The sequence below is a fragment of the Cebidichthys violaceus genome, unplaced genomic scaffold (genome assembly GCF_023349555.1).
Source record: "Cebidichthys violaceus isolate CVI_PGR_0920_01 unplaced genomic scaffold, fCebVio1.0.p SCAF_5, whole genome shotgun sequence".
Classification (NCBI taxonomy): Eukaryota; Metazoa; Chordata; class Actinopteri; order Perciformes; family Stichaeidae; genus Cebidichthys; species Cebidichthys violaceus.
In genome coordinates, this window is record NW_027176705.1 from 11,438,034 (window position 1) to 11,462,018 (window position 23,985).

At 38.0% G+C, this 23,985-nt stretch overlaps 1 protein-coding gene and 1 long non-coding RNA gene across 6 annotated transcripts in view; both read right to left on the reverse strand.

The window, feature by feature from the left end:
- Nucleotides 1-17,089, reverse strand: part of LOC137887384 (uncharacterized) — an 18,482-nt gene extending 1,393 nt beyond the window's left edge. The window contains exons 1-2 of the long non-coding RNA XR_011105052.1: nt 17,015-17,089; nt 14,018-14,175 (exon numbers count right to left, since the gene is read on the reverse strand). This is a non-coding gene — a long non-coding RNA (uncharacterized lncRNA). The remainder of the gene's footprint in view (nt 1-14,017; nt 14,176-17,014) is intronic.
- A 1,246-nt stretch (nt 17,090-18,335) lies between these two features.
- sox6 (SRY-box transcription factor 6) overlaps nt 18,336-23,985 on the reverse strand; it is a 132,526-nt gene continuing 126,876 nt past the window's right edge. For all 5 annotated transcript variants that reach the window (XM_068730227.1, XM_068730230.1, XM_068730229.1 and 2 more), the window contains one exon: nt 18,336-23,625. In XM_068730227.1, the coding sequence (XP_068586328.1) occupies nt 23,325-23,625 (301 nt within the window). In that variant the 3' untranslated portion in view covers nt 18,336-23,324. The remainder of the gene's footprint in view (nt 23,626-23,985) is intronic.

Consider the following 23,985-nt stretch of genomic DNA (forward strand, 5'->3'; position numbering starts at 1 on the left):
TCTAAATAGCCTGTCACCCCCCCCACACACACACACACCCACCCCACCTATGCCCACCCCACCTCCAATTCTCTCTCGTCACCCCCTTTGGTTTCAAAGCTGCCCAGCTGGGACTCGTTTTCAGTGTGAAGGGGGGAATGTAAAAAGAATACAGTGATTAAGGGGCATTAAACAAGTTGATAACATTTTGGTCACATTAATGAAGACTGAGAATCAAGAATTAAAACCTTTGAATAAACTCCCGCCATTCATTTAAATTCTTCAAAGTGACAACCAGTTTGTGATATATTTCCAGCTCTAGACTAACATCGTTCCTCTCTGTCATTACACGCTAACTCTCTCTTCCATTGTAGCTGATTTCAGCCGTCACAATCATGCATTAACTGAATGAAACTTTCTGTGGTTTTCTGGCCAAATTTGGAATGTCCAAATTCCTCCTGTGGCCTCCTGGGCCTAGTGCACATGCTGCCAGGGTGTGTCTCACAACAGGAAAGAATAAGCTCAGGCTGAAATCATAGGAAACACAACCAATCTGGTTCTTCAAGGCTCAGTGGTCTGCCGAATCATCTCTATAAACCAATTATATGCTAGCAACCTTACAGGCTTTTGCTCAAAATGAAATCAAAGCTTTGAAACTAGCTTGCACATCTTGGCTGTTGACGATACATCTACCTCCTCATGATGATGGTTTGAAATTAACGTTCACAGTGATTCTACAGATAAGGGGCAAAGCCTAACAACACCCCTGCTAATTTATCGATTGTTTATGTGATTATGATTGTTTACAGTCCCCTGAGAAACGGAAAGTAATCAATTACATGTAACATTGTTCTTTCCCTGGGGAAGTCTGTACATGTTTATGTATCTCATGTTCAGCCTCTGTAGCTGGCCACAATGGAGACTAGTGGTACTACGCGATCAAACTGTAGCTCAACCCAAACGCGGCTCAACCCAAACCAAATATGCTAACTGAATGACGTGCTGGAACATTATGTACTTAAAATATCTTATATGTGCTATGGGTTCACCTGTGTTTCTTAGCCAATGAGGGGGTTGCTTTTTCCTCATAGGAACATTAGTTTAACAGTCGGAGTTGCATAGCAGGAAATTTGACATTCCTGGACTGTGCGGTCTCCCTGAAAGAAGGGGGGGGGGGTTGAAATTGAGGGGTACCCTCACACACAGACACATAGACCAGTAGACTACTTCCTCTGAAAATCACCATCCACTTGAGCATAAATTGGGCGTAATTCAAACTTTGCACCACCAAGTAGACATAATATTAAACACTGAGGCTAAAACCAGGGAACAGAAGCACAAGCAACATGCTTTGAAAATCTGTGGTTACCCTGACTGGACTTTTGTTAAAACCCAAACTGGGGCAGCAGAAAATACCATACCAAAACACACATTGTCCTCCCAAACTTGGAGGCGGGTTATACCTTGTGCAGGCCTACACAGGAGGCGTCATGAGAGAAGCAGCATCAGTGCTCCGTCTGTGTCTACACGGGATACGCGAAGGCACAGCATTGAGTGCAGGCTAGCCATGTTTTGGCAGCGCTTATAGCGTGATACATAATCACTGTAGTCACTCGTGCAACACATACGAAAATATACCTGGTGAAATGTAAGTTGTTACACAGCCTGGAGACAGCTGGATTGATTGGAATAGGGGCATAACCTTTCTGAAAAACGTGTCTCGAACGCCTCCTGAACTATTATCGCTTATGGTTAAGACTAAAAGGTACACATGCACTAGTTTAGGCCTGTTAATATATTAATAATGTTTGCAGCACGTAAAATATGTACCCTTTTATTGATGTGTAACATTTGAAACACTTCCTACCCCTAACCCTAACCCACTCACCATCCAATCTTAATCTTAATAGCTACACGACACCCTTTAGAATCTGATCCAGCTTTTTGCTACCAGACATCCACTGCACCTTCTTTCCCAACTATACCGTTGCTGTATGTCTGTTGTCAGTATACTTCAGACTAATTGAGAATTGAGAACAACAAAAGCTCATGGTCTATGCCACTATGTCTTTTCCAACTGGTGCAAAATCTTTAACCTGATAACCACTGAGTCAGGGAGGCAACATATGCTTCTGTGTGGTTTTGACACATACATCACAGCACACAGATTCCACCGCAACATACATTTTATTTCATTATTCGTGTAACAGTTTCTTTAATCAAAGTGTCACTGTGGGAATGGTCTTACTATGTACCGCAAGCAAAAGACCTGTCCTAACGCCAAGCACTCCTTGATCTGAATCTGTTATTCTCAAGAATAATAAATGTATTAGCACAATATTTATATAAATATAACATTGACAGTTATCAAATGACAACAAAACCTGGGCCAAAACTAAGTCTTTTTTTTCTTAGATGAATTCTGGTAACAACCTCCATGTCTTTTCCACATCTCACTTTGTGAATGTTCACTCGAAATCATACCTCCATGTGAGGCCTCAGATGGGAGAACGAGTCACAAGAAAGCAGATGACAACTGGTCCAGGCAGCCAACGTTACATTTCAAACCACACACCATTGCATCCTTAACTGCAGGAGTCACATTGAAAATACAGGCTCTGGAAAAATGGCATTACAATTTAGTGGACTAGTTAAGAACTTTTAAAACCAGAGTCTTAATATGAAACATACGGACAACGTTTGATTCTGCTGCAGTGATTCCAGAAGCGAATGTGTGTCTCAACAAGGTGCCAAATTTCTGACATCTTACATATTCAGGGCTCCAAGATCAACTAACAACATAAATGGACTGCAATAATTCATTCAAGTCTTTTTTCCAGAACAGAGTAACTATTTAAAAAAAGCGAGTCAGATGATTTTTTCAGACAAGGGCTTTTACATCTTTTAAGCACAAAACCACAGTGGAGATAACTGCCAAATCCTTCAAATGAAATACTCTGTACTTAACTGCAAAACCAATAAACTGATAAATTAATATGTTTCAATATGATCTAAAGTCCCTATTTCTCAGTCCATGCGTAATGCACATTACATTTGAGAAAACCAACAGCCTCAATATGATGTTCATTATGCAGATATTGTCCAGGCCCCATTCGATTGCCACAACATGTCTTCCTCCTCCTTTTTTCTCTTCCTTTTTTCCTCTCATTCGTCTTCTTATTTTGTAGTACATTACTTTGCACTATAAACATCGAATAACTTAGAATTCAGAATGACCACTCCTGATTTTTTTCCATAAACTCTCTTTTGATCTGTCCCTTCTTTGCATAAAATCACATTTCATTATGCCCATTTTATCTATGCATGCAGTGTATTTTACATGGGTTAAAAAAAATGCTGTGTGTTGATGATCAACTGAATCTAATGGTCTAAATCACTGAGGGATGTCCTTATTCTAAGAGTAATAATGCTGGATGTTGGAATGAATTGTGTGTTTCAGAGCCGATGCTTTTGAAATAATTGTAACTGCACATAGGGCATTAAGGCAAATTATTCTGGACATTCCTGTGATCTTTCTCAGTGTTTAAGATAGCTGGTCAGTGGTACATAATGAGACATATTAGAATTATAGTAGATATTTAAAAGGCTGGGCAAATCAAAGGGCTTTGCCTCCTCTGGGTGGAGGCTAATTGAGCTAGCTGGCTGTATTTTGTAGATCTGTTGGACTGGAAGACAAAGCCACGCTAATCATGCCACTATAATTGACACTAAGGCTACTTTCTCTTCTATTAGTCATGCCCAAGGCATTGCTAAAACGCCAACAATAGCATTATTCACAACTCCTCTCTAGTCTTACAATTATACTGGTTCAATGCACATTAAATATGCCATTTAATGAGGTGATATTAAAGATCATGGATTTGATTCTGAGATTTAAACTCTATCAGCTGTTTGGATAGTCAGTGCGGATTCTTGGTTGGCATAGTGTGCAGTAATTAAGCTTATTCAAATCTATAAATCCATTTTACAAAATATATTTTTCACATAATTACATATCTTAGATGCCTACTACCTAGTAGGGATGGGGAACAATAAATCTATTCTTAGATGCATCGCAATTCTATCTTGAACAATTATGACTTGATGTAGAAAACTCAATCGGAAATTTAAAACTCAACGTTATGATCAACTGTAACAATTCTGTGACACCGGGCTGTCCATTCCTTATGGCTGCCCCTGAACGCAACAGACGTAATACACGTCCGTTCTAAGCTAGGCTAAATACTAGCAGAGTTTTGGTTAGGGCGGCTGAGCTCGAGCGGCCGAATATGGATAGATTCCCACTGGCACCCCCTGGCTCAAAAGCTAACATATGGAAGCTTTTAGCTTCTTCTTCTGCCAAACTAGGGAAGGGCGAAGTGATTCGCAAAGTAGATTGCAACTTTTTTTGTTGGTTCTTGTTGGTTCTTTTTGCAATGCAACCCTCCAGTTGACACATCTCTTCTATTTGTTACTATTATTGATAAAGAATTAAAAGATAATGGAAGTATATTATTATGAATCATTACAAATATGCTGTTTTAAAAAATACTCAGTGAAAAACAGTAAATCATGTATAGAAACATTTTGATGCATCAAGAAGAATCGATAATCGTTTAATGATCGAATCGTAGCTCTCTGATTCTGAATGAAATCGTGAGGTGCCTAGAGATTCCCACCTCTACTACCTCGTATATCTCGGGAGATGCATTCTCCAAAATGTACATGTACATCTTTATAGTGTTTGCATGTGCCAAGAAGTAGGCTAATTATTTATGCTGAAAAAAAGCTTGCTTACTGCTTGTTGATTCCTAGTTCTTGTATTATAACTCCTTTTTGAAGAAGTCATATGTGCAGTACGACTCAAACTGCATTTACATGAAAATCATCAGTATGTCAGACTTTCTTTTGGCATAAAGCTCAACTTTAAATATTGTGTCACAATGCAAAACAATATATTTTCAGAAGATTTCTTGGCTAACATTAGATTGTGTAAATATGCGTCTCAACTTTTTTAAAATAACTAAATAAAATGCATCTAAATTATATTTACTGTCATATGCAGCCAGTATTTTAGACAGGACAAGGAATTGTTGGCAACGTCTGTGTTATGGAAGTAATTCAGAACCTCCTCTATAATCTATAACAAAGCTTACAAAGATGACAGCCATATATATGCTTTTGTGGGCCATGTACAAAACAGGATCATGCCAACTTAAAAGTGCTAATGAATGGATGTGTGCCAGTGTAACAGTCATCAGTGCGAACATCTCCTTTGATGCCTCATCGAGCAGAAAGCTCTTAAACAAAATGTTTGAAGTGTCTGCCTGTGTAATAATGATTTATAATTCTCTTGAACTAATGCAAAATTTGCTGGTAAAATTTTTTTGAAATAAAAATAAATTGTGCCCGGAGGGTCAGGCCAAGATTCAAAAGAAGATCACCCAAGAGCAGCAAATGATTTAATAAGCCACCAGCTCCACTAGGGCATGGATACGAGCAGAATGGAGAATTTCAAAGTGTGTCTAATTAACATCAGTTTATTACTATGTCAATCTCTTCGGCTAGAGCGTGAATGAGGGGAGAAATGTAGCACTGCTGTGCTTAAATACATGGACTAACACTTAACTCCTTGGGTTAATATGAAAGTCTTAACACAACCTACGCACAGAGAAAAACAGTTTTGCATGATTCTATCTCGTCACAGTCAGACAAATATGCATCTAATCACAGCTAAGCTTTTTTTTTAGCTTTGTTAAAAAAAAAGAAAATCATTAAAAATAGAAAACAATTTTCAAGATTTTTCCATCACCATTATTCCTCAAGGAACGAGTAAATGAATATTTAATATCACTTGCATCTATATGATTGCATAGTAATTATTAGAACCCAAAAGCTTGACAAGCACGGTGTAATATAATTTGTAATATGTTAAATTTGCAGGCGAAACAATGTTGAATTCCTCAGACACCATGTTTTAATCTTATGTTGGTTTTTCATCACTACCACAGTGTCTACAGAGACAGGAAATGTCCCCTACAGAGGGGAGCAAATCCTAAAGATTTACAAGGAATTGCGTTGAGCAAGAGGTGCAATGAACAGGTCTCTTCTCACCTTGCTACAGAAACAAGAATGGTTCCTTGTGTACGGTGGTTTTTATCTCCTTCTGTCCTCTTAGTTTTTGGATGCAAAACGAGACCAATCAGCAGAACTTTTGTTAACTTTTGTCTTTGGTCAATGCATGTCAAAATTGTAACTGTGCTTTCATAAAAGCTTAAACAGCAGAGTCTCATTTCAACAGTGGGGTTTCTCCACTCTTTTCCCAACAGTCTCCTGGACTTTATATACCTTTATATCTTGAGGCGTAGTAGAAGCACAGCCATGATGGTGTGAAGGATAAGGATCTTAAACCGACGTGTTTCATAATAAACTTGAGTACTGTAGGTAATTCATACATAAAATCATAATCAAAATCACATTGAGATGCAAGAAGCTGCATTTAGAGCTCGACTGACCGTCAACAACAGCAACTGTGTGGGAACGCCAATAGGCATGTGCAAAGATGGGGGCCCTCTGCTTCCTGCCAGTGCTTGACTCATTACTCAGTCAAGTAGCAATATATTGATCATTATTCATTAGCTATTTCACTGATTGCTTTACTTTTTACTCGCCGAGAGCAAATCTGTTTCACAATTTGTCATATTATCTTTTTGTTACACCCCCATAATTGCTTCAAATTTTACCCTCAAACAAAAAAACACATTCTGTGTTTTTAGTGGGAATTTGTAAAGATAACCATGTATTATTGATATCAAGTTATTTGATAACATCATGGTGCTCATTTGTAAAAATAAAAAAAAGGTTTATGGTCTTTTTTTCAGCTTTTTGTAAAAAGGTAAAACGTTTTGTTTAGATTGATAATTGATTAATTTTTAAGCAATATTTGTAACAAATACCTGATAAGGAAAGAGCCAATGGTTATTTCAGTACATGATCCATATCTCCAAGTAACTTGATTTGCTTTCTTACCTCAGAGAATGACTTAAGTGAGAGCAAAGACACTAAATCAACCCCCCCACCCCAAAACCCATTATTCAAAACGAGTACACTTTTATTAAAGTAATCCAGATGAATGATTTAATGTTGTACTTTTGAATAGATAAGTGGTATACATTATTATGATGACACATTAGTTTGTTTCTTTTAACCCCCCCCCCCCATCATATACACTACTTGAGAGTCCCCCTGGCTCCCTTTCCTCAGAGGACATTCATGTTTACAACAAGGTCCCCCCCGACCATTTGCATAAATATATCTGTGTGCCAATAGGGAGGCAGGCACAAAGTGGCTGCATCTGAAAGGTAGAGGACTTGAACCCCCAACAGAAAAGGCAACATCCCCAAGTGCGTCTGCCTCTACGCCTTCATGTTAAATTCATGGTCCAGCAATGTGCACTGGACAGTACACAGATATACTGTATTTACAGTTGCGCATGGTGGGTGTACAACGTGGTGAGTCATTTAAAAGCCACATGTCCAGGAAACCCTAAGGCAGCGTAACTGTACACAGGTAGTGTATTTAATTCAGGCGGATATCAAGATTAAACAGTTGTCCACACAGACACAAAAACCCTCAGAGAAACTTGGTGTATGTTGAGTGATTGGCTGGCGTATGGATAGTCATGGATTATGTTCGCTGTGACCCAATATAACCAACCAAATGTATTTACTGCATCATTTTGTCAAGAATTTAAAGATCTACTTATTGAATACTAAGTACTTTGGTGGAAGTTTCATTTTATTTATTTTTTCTGTGAGCAAGGAACTATTGCAAGCTGTTCACACAGTTAGCAACAACATTTTCTTTTAGCCTGACTTGTTATTTATGAAGATATTATTATCGACAAGAATCACTTAAATTCCTGGATTATGAAGTTGGAAGTGGCAATTTTGTCCAACAGCTAAAGTATTGCTGCAAAACTTGTTTAAATTATGTTGAGCATTTTGCTCAATTCCACATTTCTAATACTCTAACATTCTCATACTAGAACATTTTCTCTGGAGAGAGATATGTAAAACCTCAGTGCACATGGAAAAGATGCTTCTTTAAGGCTTCTTGATTGACTCTTTTGGCATTTTATAATTTTCATCACATATGTAAAATATAATAAAAACTAATAGTAATGAGTAGTAGGAGTCATATCAAATGGAAACACTGAGAAAGATCATTTGAGATGCCTACATGTTAATTTTTTAACCAAACTAAAACAATGTAAGCAAACATCTACATGGAGAAATATGCCTGTTAACATCATAAGTGCACTTGCAAATTCCAAGTAGAAATCCACAGATCATATTATGAGACAGCTGCAACGATACTGCCATAAAAGCTACGCAAATCATATTCATTGAATCACACAAATTACAGATGTAGCTCAAATCCTCTGAAAACGTGATGATGAATCCCTTTTTTAACTTCTGGCTGATAATTCCTCAGACTACACAAGTATTGGGCTTGTGAAAAATGCATGAATTACTAATTAATGAGGCATTCTCGCAACATTTACATATTCATAAAGGTGTGTAATTCACATATGCATGAGAGAGCTGAGTGATAGCTTTGAGAGAATAACACATATTCCAAGAAGGAAACCTTTATTTGTTAAATTCGTCAAGAAGCTTAGGGAGCTGAGATGCTTTTAAAAAAACATTACGCATTTATTCTTCCCTACAGAAATTCAGTCAAACGCTTTGGGAGACAAATGCACTGAGGAGATGCAGCGATGTGAAACCGTATGCAAAATTACATTTTCTGAAATATTGTCCCATGTGGATTTTCAAAAGTTCATTTAGCAACCCAGTTTTCCTAACAACTGTACTCAAATCAGATTGATTTACATAGACAGAAATATATCTTCAGTATCATCTCAGCTCAGCAAGGAAATATGCAAAGCATTCTAGAAATGTAATCCAGAGCATGCATTCTAATCCATTTCTAAATGAATCTGATACTGGTCACAGGTCACGTACTGCATTTAAAGTGTGTGACCTAGACGTTACATTCAGCTGTTGTGTTGTGACAAACAGTCATGTCTTCTCTTATTTTCTTTGGTATGTAGTTATAACAGTAATCTGAAATCTTTCTGATGCTTAGTGATCATTTAGTAATAGCCACTATTTTCAGGATAGTTAAAAATCAGCCAATAGCTTTGCCAAGATGTCAGCCATTAGTGACAAACTATTTCAGTTAAGCAGGTCCAAGATGGTTTGGCCAGAGTCAAGGCCTGTCCCTCTTCTGAGAGCCCCTCTCCATTGTCTCAACCCTCTCACAAGGTCTTTGTGAAGGCTGTTCCAGATATGGGTCAAAAAAGCACAAACAACATTTAGATGGTTCCTAGGCTTTCCTCACAGCTATGGACCAAAGAATGACAAGTCCAAAAAAAACCATGTCGAGTTTTTCATCCTGTGCAATTGTCTTTCCACATTAACTCCAAGCTGGGCCTTTTCAGCCAGGCCAGAGTTGTGTCAGGCCCACTCGGACAGAGCCCAGCTCGAGCAGCAGGCTTGGCCTATTCAAAATACCATGCAGAGTCGGATTCACTCCTTTATTCTATTACAAAAAAATGGCACTTGGATGCATTGTACAAAACGTCGAATGAGAAAGATGACAAAGCAAAAAGTAAGAATAGCCTCCGTGGCCAAGTGGACCCATCAATTTCAAGGTGAAATCCAAGGTGTTGTTTTAGCCAAGAACAGGAAGTTACATTTCCCAAGGCCACACATTTCTGGGTAAGAAAAAAAATTGACAACAAGGATGGCATTTCAGGATGCTTAAGTTTGAGTTTAACCTTGCAGGACTTTTGGAAGGCACTTCTGAGCATGAGGCGCAGGGTTTTGGCAGCTGCACAGGGAGCCTGGTGGGTCAGCCCTTCTCCGGGAGCTGCTACTCCACACTAATCTATTTTAAACCATCTGTGAAATTAGCAAGATTTCCTCAGTCCTTCACCTCCAAGGATTAAAATATTGCTAAGGGTCGGGGCTGTTCTTACATACTGTTCTTGTATAAATGTTTAAAGACTCCTGCAATCAAATTCTGTTCCTTCACCTGTGCTAGAAAGAGAAATAAGCTGAAAGTTACATGCATGTAAAGGATATTAAACATCTGGTTGAGAGGTGTTTTACTTCAAGGCTCGAAACAGATACAAATGTTATTCAACATCATTTTTTAACTGATGGCAGAAAATCTGAAAAAGAGTGTTACACGTTCCTACATCCAGTAACATCAGGGAGACCACGTCTCAGCGTTCTTAAAGAGCCATACCTAGGCCCTCCAGTATCTCTGCCAAAGGCAGTACAATGAACTCATGAGTCAACTCTAATGAGAAAATCAGATAAATAGCAGCTGTTCTTGGGGAAATGGTGCTGTCTGACAGATTCACTGGGTGCAACGGCTGTAGCATTGAGCAGATCCAAATGAGTAAAATATTGTTCCAGGCGGCCCTTCTCACCGGTGTTTAGTCATCAGAGTTGTGAAATAGCAGCCCTGCCGCTACACGACAGCATTGCTGTATTAATTATTATCCGCTGTTCAAACATACACATCTTTGTACAGTGACAGTTTATCTAAACAGGCCACTTACAAACAGCAGTATTACTCCCCATAGCTCATCAGACCCACAATTATTCAACCCTATCTCGTACTCGGGTCACAGAGAAATCTACGGGTACAATTCGAAGCAAAAACAGCTCAAAGATGATGAAAAAATGTCTCACATATCACCAACTCAGCAGTGTTGTAATTTTGCACACTCACTTGGACAATAATGCAAAGACAAATACACAAAGCACAGAGCTTTTCTCTGTGCCATTATTTGTCATGCAGGCTTGGAAAATTACTATAAGATTTATTGTGCAGAGGTAAATGTCTAGTTTTCCATCTACTGCTGCAGAGCGCAAACACAGACATCTATTACAGACACTGCAGTTAAACTGTAGCTTCCATATGCTCTTGGGAGGGCAGCATGCAGTACAATGGTAAACGACAAAGTAATTCACGAGGACAACATTTTAAACAGTTAAATGGTTAAAAGGGCATTAGTTCCAGAGAGTCTTTGTTTCTTCATTGATTTCCTTTCCCGTAGATAAGTACAGCTTAAACGGAGCTATGGAGAAGACCAGTAAATCAGCAATATGCTGACTTGTAATAACAGCACTAATATGTTGCTTGAAGAAAGACATCATTTAAGTTAAAAAGGAAGCAGAGTGTAGAACTCATAATAATTATGATGATAATGAGCAATAGATGGCAGAGATCCAGAGAAGAATGATGGACATAGTCTGGGCTCACAACTCTCAAGATGACCTCTGGCACACACACAGACCTATCTCAATACGCACGCACGCACGCACGCACGCACGCACGCACAGGCGTTGCGGAGCGTGCATGTGTGTGTGTGTGTCCAGCTGTGTAGCTCTGAGAGCGAACTAAAGAGCAGGCGAGAAAGCAAACCATAGAAATAGTATAAAGCAGACAAACGAATATTGGAAACGTTTCAAATTAAGTATCTATGTGTCATCTGATCGGCTCTACTGATCAAGGTATTTGAGTCGAGTATCAGCTGACAATCGGTGGGTGATTGTTTGGAGCACCCGTGACCTGATCGAAATGCTGAAATAGACTTGAAATAGACAGAAAGAAAACAAAAGGCAACACATTCACAACACAAGACATCAATGGATATTGTGCTTTGAAATGTGAAATTGAGTCAATGGAGCGCCACAGTAAAGGAAACCGTCCCTTGTATTAGTTTGCAGTTCAATCGTAAAAAATTAACACAGTGTAGTTAAGTAACTTCAAATCACACTACTTTGCTTGTGTGAAAACAATAATGTATTATCTGTGAAACAAAATACAGCACCATCACCAAACTCCCTGAGTTTAAAATAATGAAGCCCTACAAAGACTGATTTCTATCACCTTATCAATCACTATTTTCCATCGTTTTCCATTTTTCTCACACCTTGGATGACTTAGGTCGTACTGATTTCTCTGCCTCCGCCGTGTGTTTCAGAACAACGTTACGGGTCTCTCCGATGGTCTTTCCTCTACCTCCGCGCTCAACTCAACTTTTTTTTTTTATACTCAAACATCTCCGCGACTTCCGGTATGGTTTAGAGCATGGCCCCAAGAGACTTTTCTTGAATGAAGGTGATGCAAGTTTCAACCACACTGGCCAAACTTCTGGTCCACTGGAGAGTGTCTGACCAAAAGGATGTTTGGGAGTATTTAGTTGCCCACTGGAGAGTGGTGATATAGTGAATATAATATAGTGAATTTTATGTTGTGTTTTTAGACGGAAAGGAAAGGAAGGAAATCTGTTATTGTCACTGTAAAGACACCTGTAAGCCTTGGAAGAAGGTCTCTCTAGTGTTCATCTTCCCAAGAAATACTTTGTAACAAAATTACTTTGTACTGTTTCTTGCCCACTAGAGAGTTGTGTCATATCAGCCATTTTTATGTTTTATGTTTAAATATCTGTTATTGTCACTGTAAAGACACCTGTACGCCTTGGAAGAAGGTCTCTCTAGTGTTCATTTTCCCAAGAAACACTTTGTAACAAAAATATTTCTTTGTACTGTTTCTTGCCCAATAGAGAGTTATGTCATAACAGCATTTTTATTTTAATCTTGTATGTTTAAATATCTGTTGTTGTCACTGTAAAGACACCTGTAAGTTTTGAAAGAAGGTCTCTCGTGTTCATCGTCCCAAGAAATACTTTGTAACAAAAATTATTTTGTGGAGTTGTACTTGCTCTTGTTCTTGACGTTCGGTCACCAAGTGCGACAAGTGATATGGTCACCATCGAGGGAGCTACCCTCCCTCGATGCCACGTCAAGGTTCTTCCATGAAAACTCACCAATTTGATAACTTTTCGTCACAAAGGCCTGAAGAGTATCCTGACCAAATTTGAGGTTGATCCCATGAATTATTTAGGAGTTCATTAAAGTACAAAGGCTGAAAACATGTTGTGCAAAAAAGCACAACATGGCGGGTTACTGTAGTGCCCCCTAGTGGTTGAATGAAATAAAAATGTCAGGGTATGTTACAGGATGCGATGTGCACATGAGCTGCAAATTTGGTGATTTTAGGACAAATGGTTGAGAAGTTATGTGTATTTTGATATATAAGCCAAGACAAAGAGATATCAAAAAGCTTTTGATAACTTTTGATGATGTAGATCCAATAATGATTCAGAGAAAATTCGGTATCAATCAAAATCAGCGTGTAGGAGAAGTTTGTAAAAATGTGTTTTTCACAAAATTCAAAATTGCGGAAAATCTAAGAAGGCGGAGTTTAAGGATCTGAGAGGCTTCTTTGTAGATCTAGAGGAGGTGGACATGCGTGTTGAATTTCAAGTAAATCGGACATACTGGCTGAGGGGCGTCGCCGGTCCAAATTCTAGGGGGCGCTAGAGAGCCATTTATTTACACACAAATATGCAACCTATATATATATATATATATATATATATATATTCACCAGGCCTAACAAGTGTGCAAAATTTGGTGAGTTTTCCAGTATGGCAAGTCTCCCAAATATACATCCGATGTACTAATATTACTCGTATTCGAATTTCAATAGGGCCTTCGCTGCCTGACGTCGGTTGCTCGGGCCCCAATAACAATGGGGCTCTATGGCATAAAGATATATCAGGCTTTGGAGACATAGGCAATACTTGACTTTTAAGACCTCCTGTTTCTAAAGCATCTAAAAATTAATTGGCCTTGTTTGTATAATCCCTAGACATGTAAATAGTGCTTCTATCAGTGAACTATTTGTGACAGTCACGTGATCGCACACGCCAAGTTACAAAATTTCCAAGGTGCACAAACAAGAGCTGCGATCACTTGCGGACACTTAGCGTAAGTGCTTACATAATTTTCCCACAGGACATAAACGAAGCATGAACTAAGCTTTTGGCCAAATAAAAGCGCGAGTGCATTTGCAATGTTACCAAGGCCGTGACGGATTTCCATACCTTTGATGATTAGTCCAACATCTTCTCGGTCATCTGTGGGTTCTGCACTTTACTTCTTTATGGCCAAGATTCACAAGTTCTTCTGCTCTTTAGTTACCTGGTTGTCCCTTCAAACAGTGGTTTCTTCTGCAGCACAATACACTTCCACATTCATCTTACTGAAAATTAAAGAAACAAAACAAAAATTGACTATCCCATGTATTAGTTGTATGTAATAATTTAGTTGTAATTTTAATGTATCCCACATTAGTGTTAATCCTTAAGATAAACCTTGACTCTTTATTATAATGTCAAACACTTCTTGTCATCAAAGCTAGGGATGGTTATCTTGATAAACTAGCAAGAGTACACTAGAGTCTAAATTTTAGACTCTAGCGTACTCTTTTTAGACTCTAAAAAGTAGCCAAAGGTAAACTATTGTCCAATGAAACGAACTAGCAGCACTCATCTCAAAAGTTGTTTAATCTCACAAAAAGGTTACCAATTCATCAGCAATGACAGCCCAAAGCCACTTCCCCAAAATTACAATTATGAATGTGAAAATATCCTAATGAACATGAACAACAAACATGGCTATTGTTAGTACTCACATCTGGCAAGCAGCTTGTGAAAGACAATGAGTGCACGGGCAGAAAGGCGCAGGTAGGTAGACAGTTCAATTGGGCCACATGAAATGATTGGATGGGCTTATTTCAGAACTGCGACAGCCCCAAATACCGGATTTTTTGTTTTTGTTTTGTCAGAGCATTTGATTCATTGATTGCTTTCAGAATGTAATGACAATGTCAACAAATATAACAAAAAATGTTTGAAGATTACCAACCCAACTTTTAAATGGTAAGATCATTGCCACTATTACTATTACAGCAGCAGTTACATGCAGACTGTCCAGCTCCGAAATGTTCTTCCAGGCAAGAGACATCCTGTAATAACACATTCACCAGACTTGTGGTTGAAAAATAGTTAGAACTAGAAAATATATATGACAAGCACACTTTTAGTTTTGCAGTTCTGATTACATTAAAACATCAATACATGCCAAACTCAGGGTTTGGCATGCCTACTGCTACTTTAGTATTTAGTTATAGGCTGGTAAAACAGCATATGAGTTTTAATGATTATTTCTGTTGGCTGATTTGATGCATTGTCAGTTACTGTGTGTGTGTGTGTGTGTGTGTGTGTGTGTGTGTGTGTGTGTGTGTGTAGTTGGAGGAGCTCAGTACCAACACAGAGAGCAAAAGAAGATGCACGCTGAAGCGTGATAATAAGTTACCCCAAAAGGTTAAAAAGTACCTATAAAAGAACCAATAACATTGGAGCTTATCAATGCTCCGGTCTTTTAAAATGTAGCACCGGAGCACTGCTGTCAGCCTAACCGTGCAGATGCATTCAACACTGTTCTACATTCATAAACGCATTATTTATGACAGCCCTTTCCAATGCTGTGATATCAATTAGATCAGACTCTCATGAATCAGAGTTAGCTTCAATGCTTGTTTAATTTCTGACCCTAACATTACCTTATGATATTCTGTCAAAGCAGTGAAAACTTATTCTAAAGCATGTTACAAGTGAGTAAAAAATAAGCAGCAATCAGCATTACAGTTAAAATAACGACTGCAAGAAAAGCTGAAAATAAAAACCTGTTGCACCTCAAATGTAACACACTTGTAAAACTAATGTTACCATTTTAAAACTGCCTTAGAAATGTTGCTAATGTTCAAACTAGCGATGAATGCTTGTACAAAACCCACTTTAACTTTCTTGCCACAAAAACAAACAGATGGTCCACAACACACTGATAGTCCTCTGCATACTCTCAATGCAGGTATGCAGTTGTCACTGACATTGGCAATATATATGAACTTTGTATTGACAGACACTATGGGTTAAAGTAGGACATCAAGCAATTTATTGCCAGCTGTCCTTTCTGCATTTGCCAGTTTAAATTTGCTTACTCTTTAACTTCTTCACATTCGTGAAATATTAACGCTCCATGAACCGAGCTCCTCGTCAGTAGGAGTTGCTTTTATTCCAGTTGATCTCTCATCTCGAACATAACCTGCTCCAGAGCAAGGTATCACTGAAAACCTAGGATTAACCCTGAAGTTACCACGCTAACCCTGAATCCTGCTTCGTGGTACAGGTCTCAGGTAGTCTACAGCAATCTTATTACTTGTTTTTGCTCAGTGCAAATTCAACAAACAGCACATGTAATATACAAGCACCAACATTTTAAACCCAACTGAAATTAAATCTATACTGTAGTTTACATGTCTTGTGATCTCCCTAGAGAAACAAGGGCGTCTTGTTCAAACAGTGTCCTGCTTCATCCTTCACAGCTGGTTTAAAAAGCTTAGAGATTCCATCTCTTTCCTGTCGCTACAATTAGCAATATGCATCTACACAAAACTCAGGAACTTAGTTTTGCTGAAAGGACTTATTAATTTATTTTATGGCAAAATGTGACTCATAGTACGTGCATAGAGCTCATAGACTGTATATACAGCTACCATCACAGTTTATACTGCTCACAAAGCAGCCACACCGCAGTTCCAATTACTCACTCCAGTAGTTTACTGTAGGGCCAATTAGCCCACACACTGCAGCTAAATCACTAATGTTAGTGATGCCTAAAAATTACATGGCTGCTCTTCAACAAAACTGTATGTTCTTAACTTGCAAACCAGCGCTTCAGTTACAAACACAAATGTGTTAACGCGGTGTTACCCCAACACACAGACAGCTTAGCTGCCGCTGTCAGGGTGAGGTTAACGCTACTCTAATGTATGTCCCTAGCTAGCTAGCATTATGTTAATTGATTAGCTCGCTAGCTAGCTAAGGTTAGATATCATGATGTACCGTTACTCGGATATTGCCCATATTTCTGCGAATAATGAACACATACACAGCCAATATCACTTTCTAACCACATTTCGATTAACGTCTTCACAGATTGCATTAGAAAAACATACTTACTAATCAGTTCTTAATTACCTTGTAGTCTGTAGGGTCCTCGCGCCTGCCATTCTCGTGCCACTTTAATTCCTTTCCCCATCGTTTGTAATTCCCATAATTCCACCCAAGAGTGGAGTGATCTTCTGAGCATGCGCAGCGTCAGTCATAGGGGATCACGCCAAGGACATCATTAATTTACCGTTTTTGACAGGTTTTTTTTACATTTTGTTAAAGTTAAATCAAGTGGCTTTAACAAGTCTTCACTTTGAGTTAAACCACAGATTAGGCTATAGGTATATTTATTTTATTCAGAAACTCATGAAGTTCACGTAATGCCTCTCATATGTTAAATGGTAAAACAGATTTAATGGACTTTTAGTTAAACGCCTCTGTTTTTTTTTATATCCAGTGACAACAGAAATGGGCCGTGGATGGCTGAATTAGCCTACATTAGGGTGCTGCAGCTAGCTACAGTGATGAAGAAAGTTGGGGTGGATATAGTCCAAAAACATTGGCTACACAGACAGCAGTAATGCACACATGATTCTGTTAATATTATCTTGTCTCCATACACAGACATCTTCATACACTTTTGTTGGCATATGGTATAAACAGTTGTGAATTTTGCACTGCGTGTGGACATGTGAAGATGAAACATTTCAAGTCACACTGACTCTTGTAGAGGCATGGTTGGTTTGAAGTTCATATGTTGGCACTGTAACTAAAGTTTAAAATATCGAAGCAATAACAAATACGTACTTTTGCTGATAAGTCAGGCTACAATAAATTACCAGATGACTCTCTGAACTGCTTGCATTCAGCCTTCAAGCTTAGTGGTTAACCAAATTAAATATTTAGTTTACGTACTACGTACTAGCATGCAACCAATAGTAGAGAAATCAAACTTATAAATATGTTAAGTGTTGTTTCACTTATGTTAAAGTAAAATATTCATGGTACATATGCCTCTTTCAGTGTGCTATAAAATGTAAAACATAAGTCCTTGGAAACATGGCACAGAAAGTCTAACACAGGTGTTGATAGAAGCAACATCTCTCTATTCAGATACCATAAATCTTCATTTATACTTTAAATAGATAAATTCATTCCCTTAAAATATTTTTTTTTTCTTAAACACTAACATACAATATATCATTTAATGGTAAATCTTACCTTCTGTTTGCTTTTTAGACAATTATAGATATGTATGTGATGGGTAAACATGTCAAAATGGACTAAAATATGCAGACACCATTAGATTTATATTTTTCCAACCTATGTTTTCTCACACAGCAGAAAAATACAGGAAACAGGAAATAACATGATGAATGCCTCCACAGTGAAAATAATTACTCAAATCTTAAAACAAAATGTCTCTTTAATTTGTAAGTGTCAACAGCAGTACAAAAGATGGAGTGATGGGAGAAGTTTTCTGTAACACAATTTCTGTTTCTTTTACAGAAAAGGAGGGAATTCTTGAGGTAAATGAGTTCAAACAGGCAGTTAGTCATCCCACTGTTGCATTGTTACAATGGACTGAGACATAGAGAAAATGGTGTTACATTATAATGCCTGAATTGATCCTGTGGGGATAATTTAATCATATACAGTATACACATTTCTATGGTGCCTAGATGCACCCAAATGTGTCACTCATTGGTTTGTTTTTACTTGATATAGTGTATTAATACTACCAAAGCGGAGAAGACAGCTCTCCACACACACCACTGTAAAATTATTCACCTTAAGTTCACCTCACGTCAATACTGCACATGGAAACCAAAGACTTGCTGGTGTACACTTTGAAGCCAAGCAAAACAAAACAAACATTTAAAAAAAATTCATAACATTTTAGTTTTTTTTTCTTTTTAGCAATAATACCCCTAGCAAATAATCAATCTTTTGTACTGTATAAAGAAGAATGTGAACACAAATGTGATGGCAAACATTTTTTTTAAATTGAATTAAAAACTTTACATTGGACTGTACAAGATATTATGATAAACTATTTACATATTCAGACATAAACTTTTTTTTAAAGCAGCAAGAGACACTATGTATTTCATTTCCTCTACACCCAAACAATACTTGCCATGGGCCTAGGTACCTGCCAGGGGAAAAAAAAAAAAATCTACGCAGAAAATTGTATCAGGCTGCCAGCAATTTCAAAACAACGGCTCTAGTGATAGAAGAGCCACACACAGTGTTGCTTGAGAGACAACTCTAAAAAGCAAAGTACCAAAGACAACTATAAATGTTGCCCTGAAGAACAAAGTTTACACTTCTGAACAGCAGCTAGCATGTCAGTCCAGCATGTCAGTGAATTGTGCTGATTAAATTAACACAGAGAACATTCCCACCATATACATCACAAAGTTCAGACAGAAAAAATAAATTGAATTACAGTAAGTAATGTTGGAACAGCATACAAGCTTTTGTCTTCAGTTGTTTGTTCAAACCATTGCAAGTGGATTGAGAGAAAACAATTATGAGGGCTACATTTGCAGATGGCTGGATAGTCGTGACAATGTTCATTAAAAATCAGCAAGAAACAAAAAAAAGGACAAGGAGAGAATTAAGTATGAAGAATGCACCATGTTGGTGCATTTTGCCACATTAAAACAAATAAATATTTGCACGCTCCCACCTTTTTCAAAATCTAAAAACATTGTGTTTGAAACAATCATTCATGAAAAAACACTATTTATTGTGGTTATGTAAATGCAAGCCAGATGCATGCAGATTTTTTGGATGGTATCAGCTCCTCCTAAAAATAATTGCCACAAACTGTGAGTGCCGTTATAACCAAAATACACAAGGACATACAGCATACCACATAGATTGTATCATAATTGGAAACAAATTGTATAATCCTTTTACATTACCCCTGTATTTAAACAAGTCTAATGAGTAGATTTTATTTTGATTGCTTTTTTGAATAGTCCAGGGAAGATAACATTGGCAAGTGAGGTGCTTCACTCTTTCTCAGGTCCAATACTGCTCTCTTCCAATAGGCAGAAAAAAAAAATCAGCATCTACATGAGGTACGGTGACTTGTCAGGTTTTAAAAACATGAAACCACGTACAAAAATAAAACATAAACAGTCAAATACATAACTTATACTTCACTAATGAACAAAAATATATTTCCTATGTTATATTTACAATAAAATCTAAATGAGATGGTGAATTCACTGAAAACCATTTTTAGCTCAAATTCATCAAACATGTTTTTTTTCTCTATTTCTCTGATTGTCCGTGTTGGTGTTATACTGACAATTTTAGAGCCAGCAGTGGCTAATAATAAATACAATATGTTGATACTCTACAATTTCAAATACAATATACAACGCACTGAAGTCTGGTGTTTGACGGCCAACCGAGCCTGCTGTTGAATTTTCTGCTCACTTTCTTGTGCTGAGTCTCTCCCCTAGGCAGCCCTGAAGCTTAAACAAAGTGTTCATTCATCACATGAGTCTTGCATAAATAAACAAAATAAGTAGACAAAAAAAAAATGACTCAAATCTGGCAACTGTGAGAGCAAACCCACTTGAGTCCAACTGGAGATTTTTGTTCATTCATGGTGTTTTTTTCCTTGAACAGCTTCACATTAATCAGAATTGATAAAAAATACAATTTATATCCAGTGCTTATAACACTTAAGAAACATCGTCTCCTCGTGAGTTCTTGTCATTTTTTTCTCTCTTTTTTTTTTTTTTTTTGCTATATAAGCACAGTCAAGTTTCAGTTCCATGAAGAGTCCTCTTTAACTACCAGCCAACTAAAGCATGTGTGGCATGGTCATGAAAATATTTACAATCACATACAAATCAATCTAACCACCAGCAAACAGGAGCAAACAGCTTGAAAATACCAAACAGTTTGACTTCGAGGGAAATCCACTTGGGTTTGTTTGTAGGAGAGCATCCTTAAAATGTGTTGTACCTCAAAATGAGAATAATGTAGAAAAGATGTGACGGAGAAGAAAATAAAACAGGAATTATGAATGGCCTGGTTAAAAAACCTACAAGACTATAAGAATATAAATGCTTCCAAAAAGTAGAAACAACGCAAGCAAGCACTGATATTGACAATAGGAGTACAGAAGATATGAGTGCGTAAGAGATATATAGAGCCATCTGTACCAATTAGAGCTAGGAGAAAAATGCAGTGACCAGCAGTGGGGATCTTGACCAGTTAAAGCCAGTGACAAGCCATTCAGATCCTTCAAAAAGCTCTGAGCTCTTTCTGAAATGGACAGGTTCAAGGGCAAGGGAAGGGAATAGCAGGAGTCATGCATTAATAATGCTGTATTTCAGATGATACCCAGTCGTCAGTCATTTTAATAATCCCCCACAGCTTGATGTACTTGTTCCATCTGCTCGCCAGTGCCTGGTGACTGGGCCAGGGTGGGAGTCCTGTTGAGGCCTTACTACCAGCACTTTGATGGAGAGCACAATGAGGGACACAAACCCCATTTTTATTGTTTCCCATCCCTCCCTGGTGTTTTCTCCTTCTCTGAGCCAGATGGCGCCCCCTGGGAGCTGAGGTTGCCACGGGCAGGGGTCAGAGCAAGGCATGGCAGGGAGGGAAGCCACTTAGACCTTCTGCCCTGCAAAGAGGATCTGAGTCTCGACATCAAGGCCTTGCTTTATCTAGCTACAGTCTCCAGAAGGTCACCACTTGTTTTAGCTGAAATAAGGACAAGGACAAGGATAAGAGACGTTTTACCCCTTGTTTGTGTCGTTGCATGTTTTCCTGTTATAAATGCAAGTGTTAAGTGCATTCCAAAAGTTGATAAAATTATTTTAAAATAACATAAGGCTCAAGGGTGACAGAATAAGATTTGTATAAGTGCACTAATGCAAAAATCAGTGTTTTAAGTTACCCCTGTCATGAGTCTATGACGAGGAAATTTAAGAAACAAACATATGATTTTAGCCTTTCTCTCAGTTTATAAATATCCTCATAAACTGTTACTCCTCTTAAGACTACGGCAGTAATCAACTCATTGCATCAACCCGATGACCGTGCTCTGCTTTAAGACTTCTTAGTGTCAATTTAAGATTTACAATGTCTGAAAAGAATTAAGATTGGAAAAAATGAAGTTCTAAGACGTAAGACTTTAAACTTGTCGTCCAAATGGGGCTAAAGCTTTTAACAGAACGTACTGTAGCTAAACATTGTACAACATCAATTTGAGATTGTAATGCCCCCAAAGCTGCCTTTCGCTGCAGTTCCAATCCCACAGATTGGAGGCCTTTGGCCCTTTTGCATTCTGGCCTGATTACAATCACTCTGATTAAGAATTTGGTGATTCAGACTGGGTTGCAGTGCTGGAAATGAGTTAAGGATGCCACGGTGCTCTGTGTGGACTGGGATGAGGAAATGAAAGGGCTGGCCGCTTTCATTGATGATCACTGCATTGGGCTCCCCGGAGAACAGCTAGCATCACAAGCTACCACCCAAACATGTCCTATACTGTAACCTCCTGCAGAGCCTGCTGCCTCCAAGTTCCTGAGTTTCATTTGTTTATTCTGTTAGGGTAAATTAAAGAAAGTCTGGATAATGAAGCTGTATTAAGGGATCAAGAGATTGTCCAAAACTCACGAAGCCTCTCCCAAAAGATTTTACAGATTTTAGAAACAACTTGAAATGTTTGGCACTTCTGCACTAAATTATGCAGTTTGTGTAATAAAAATAACAACAAAACACTAATAATAATATTAATAATAATAATAATAATAATAATGTGTAATTTCCCCTCTGTAATAAGTTGGAATCACTCTATGAATTTTGAGATATTTTGTACTGATAATACTAATAATTCATTATTGATTACAAACATTCACAAGCTGTTGGCTGGCACACTATACCTGAGTGAGAATATTATCCCCATCTTGAACAGTTATGCAATATAAATCAAAATCATCTAATTGAAGAAGAAAACAAGGCAAATGTCTGGAAGAATTATAGATCCATGTCAAATGTTCAATTTCAAGTTCCGTCTTTTGTTCTACGACCCAATTATGTAAATGTCCATGATCTCAAAGAAAAAATAAACAATGAGATGAAAAAAAAAGAAAACAAATCTAAATAACTACAACCAAACTGCTTCACACACTTGAAGAAACACTTAAGACCAAATAGCTTTTGATTCTGATGAAGCCACATCTGCATGCTGGCTCCTAAATGATACATTGTTATTTATTTTACATTTTTCAACCTTTGTGGTGTAGTTTTGTTTTATTTTGCTCTTTCACTCCCTCAGATCAGACCAGCCCTCTGGTCATCCTCCTGTATGAGTGTTGTGTCTGCATCGGCACTGGCCTCTTCCACTAAAGAGATCTCAGTTGGCGCTGACTGGCTCTTGTGTGTCACTACTATAGTCTGATTTGGGCTCATCCTCAAAATCCTCGTACATGTCCATCTCATCCACTCCATTGACCGGCACACTGTTGTTTGCCATGGTATTGAGCTCTAGCTTCATGTTGTAGGTGCTCTGAATGACAGGAATGGATGGCTCGGGACTCGCTGAGGCACTCGAGCACTCTGATGTCATCTGAGGTGAGGGTGTGGTAGTTGCCATGGTGATGGCCCCGGGGTAGACCATACTGGCGCTGGTGGTGATAGGAATCTGTGGTGGCTGTCTGGATGTACGAGAAAGAGAAAAACAATTAAGAAATCACACACATGACTTACTTTTAAAACAAATTCGATTTTCAAAAGAAAATATAAGAAAACAATAAAAGACCATATAATGTATGTTCTTTTTATCGTAGCTTGAAATTTCATATATATATATATATATATATATATATATATATATATCTTTTTTGGGTTTTTTTTGCCCTTAAACTGAAATGGTTGGTTTCCCACAGCAGTCAGATTTAAGCCAGCAGCTCTGTGAAAAGGATTTGGGAAAAGAGAGGTTCTCCTGACAGCTCCTGTCTTGAGCTGTTCAGAAACACTACCCAGTTTATTGGTGACATAAAACCAATACGTGGTTA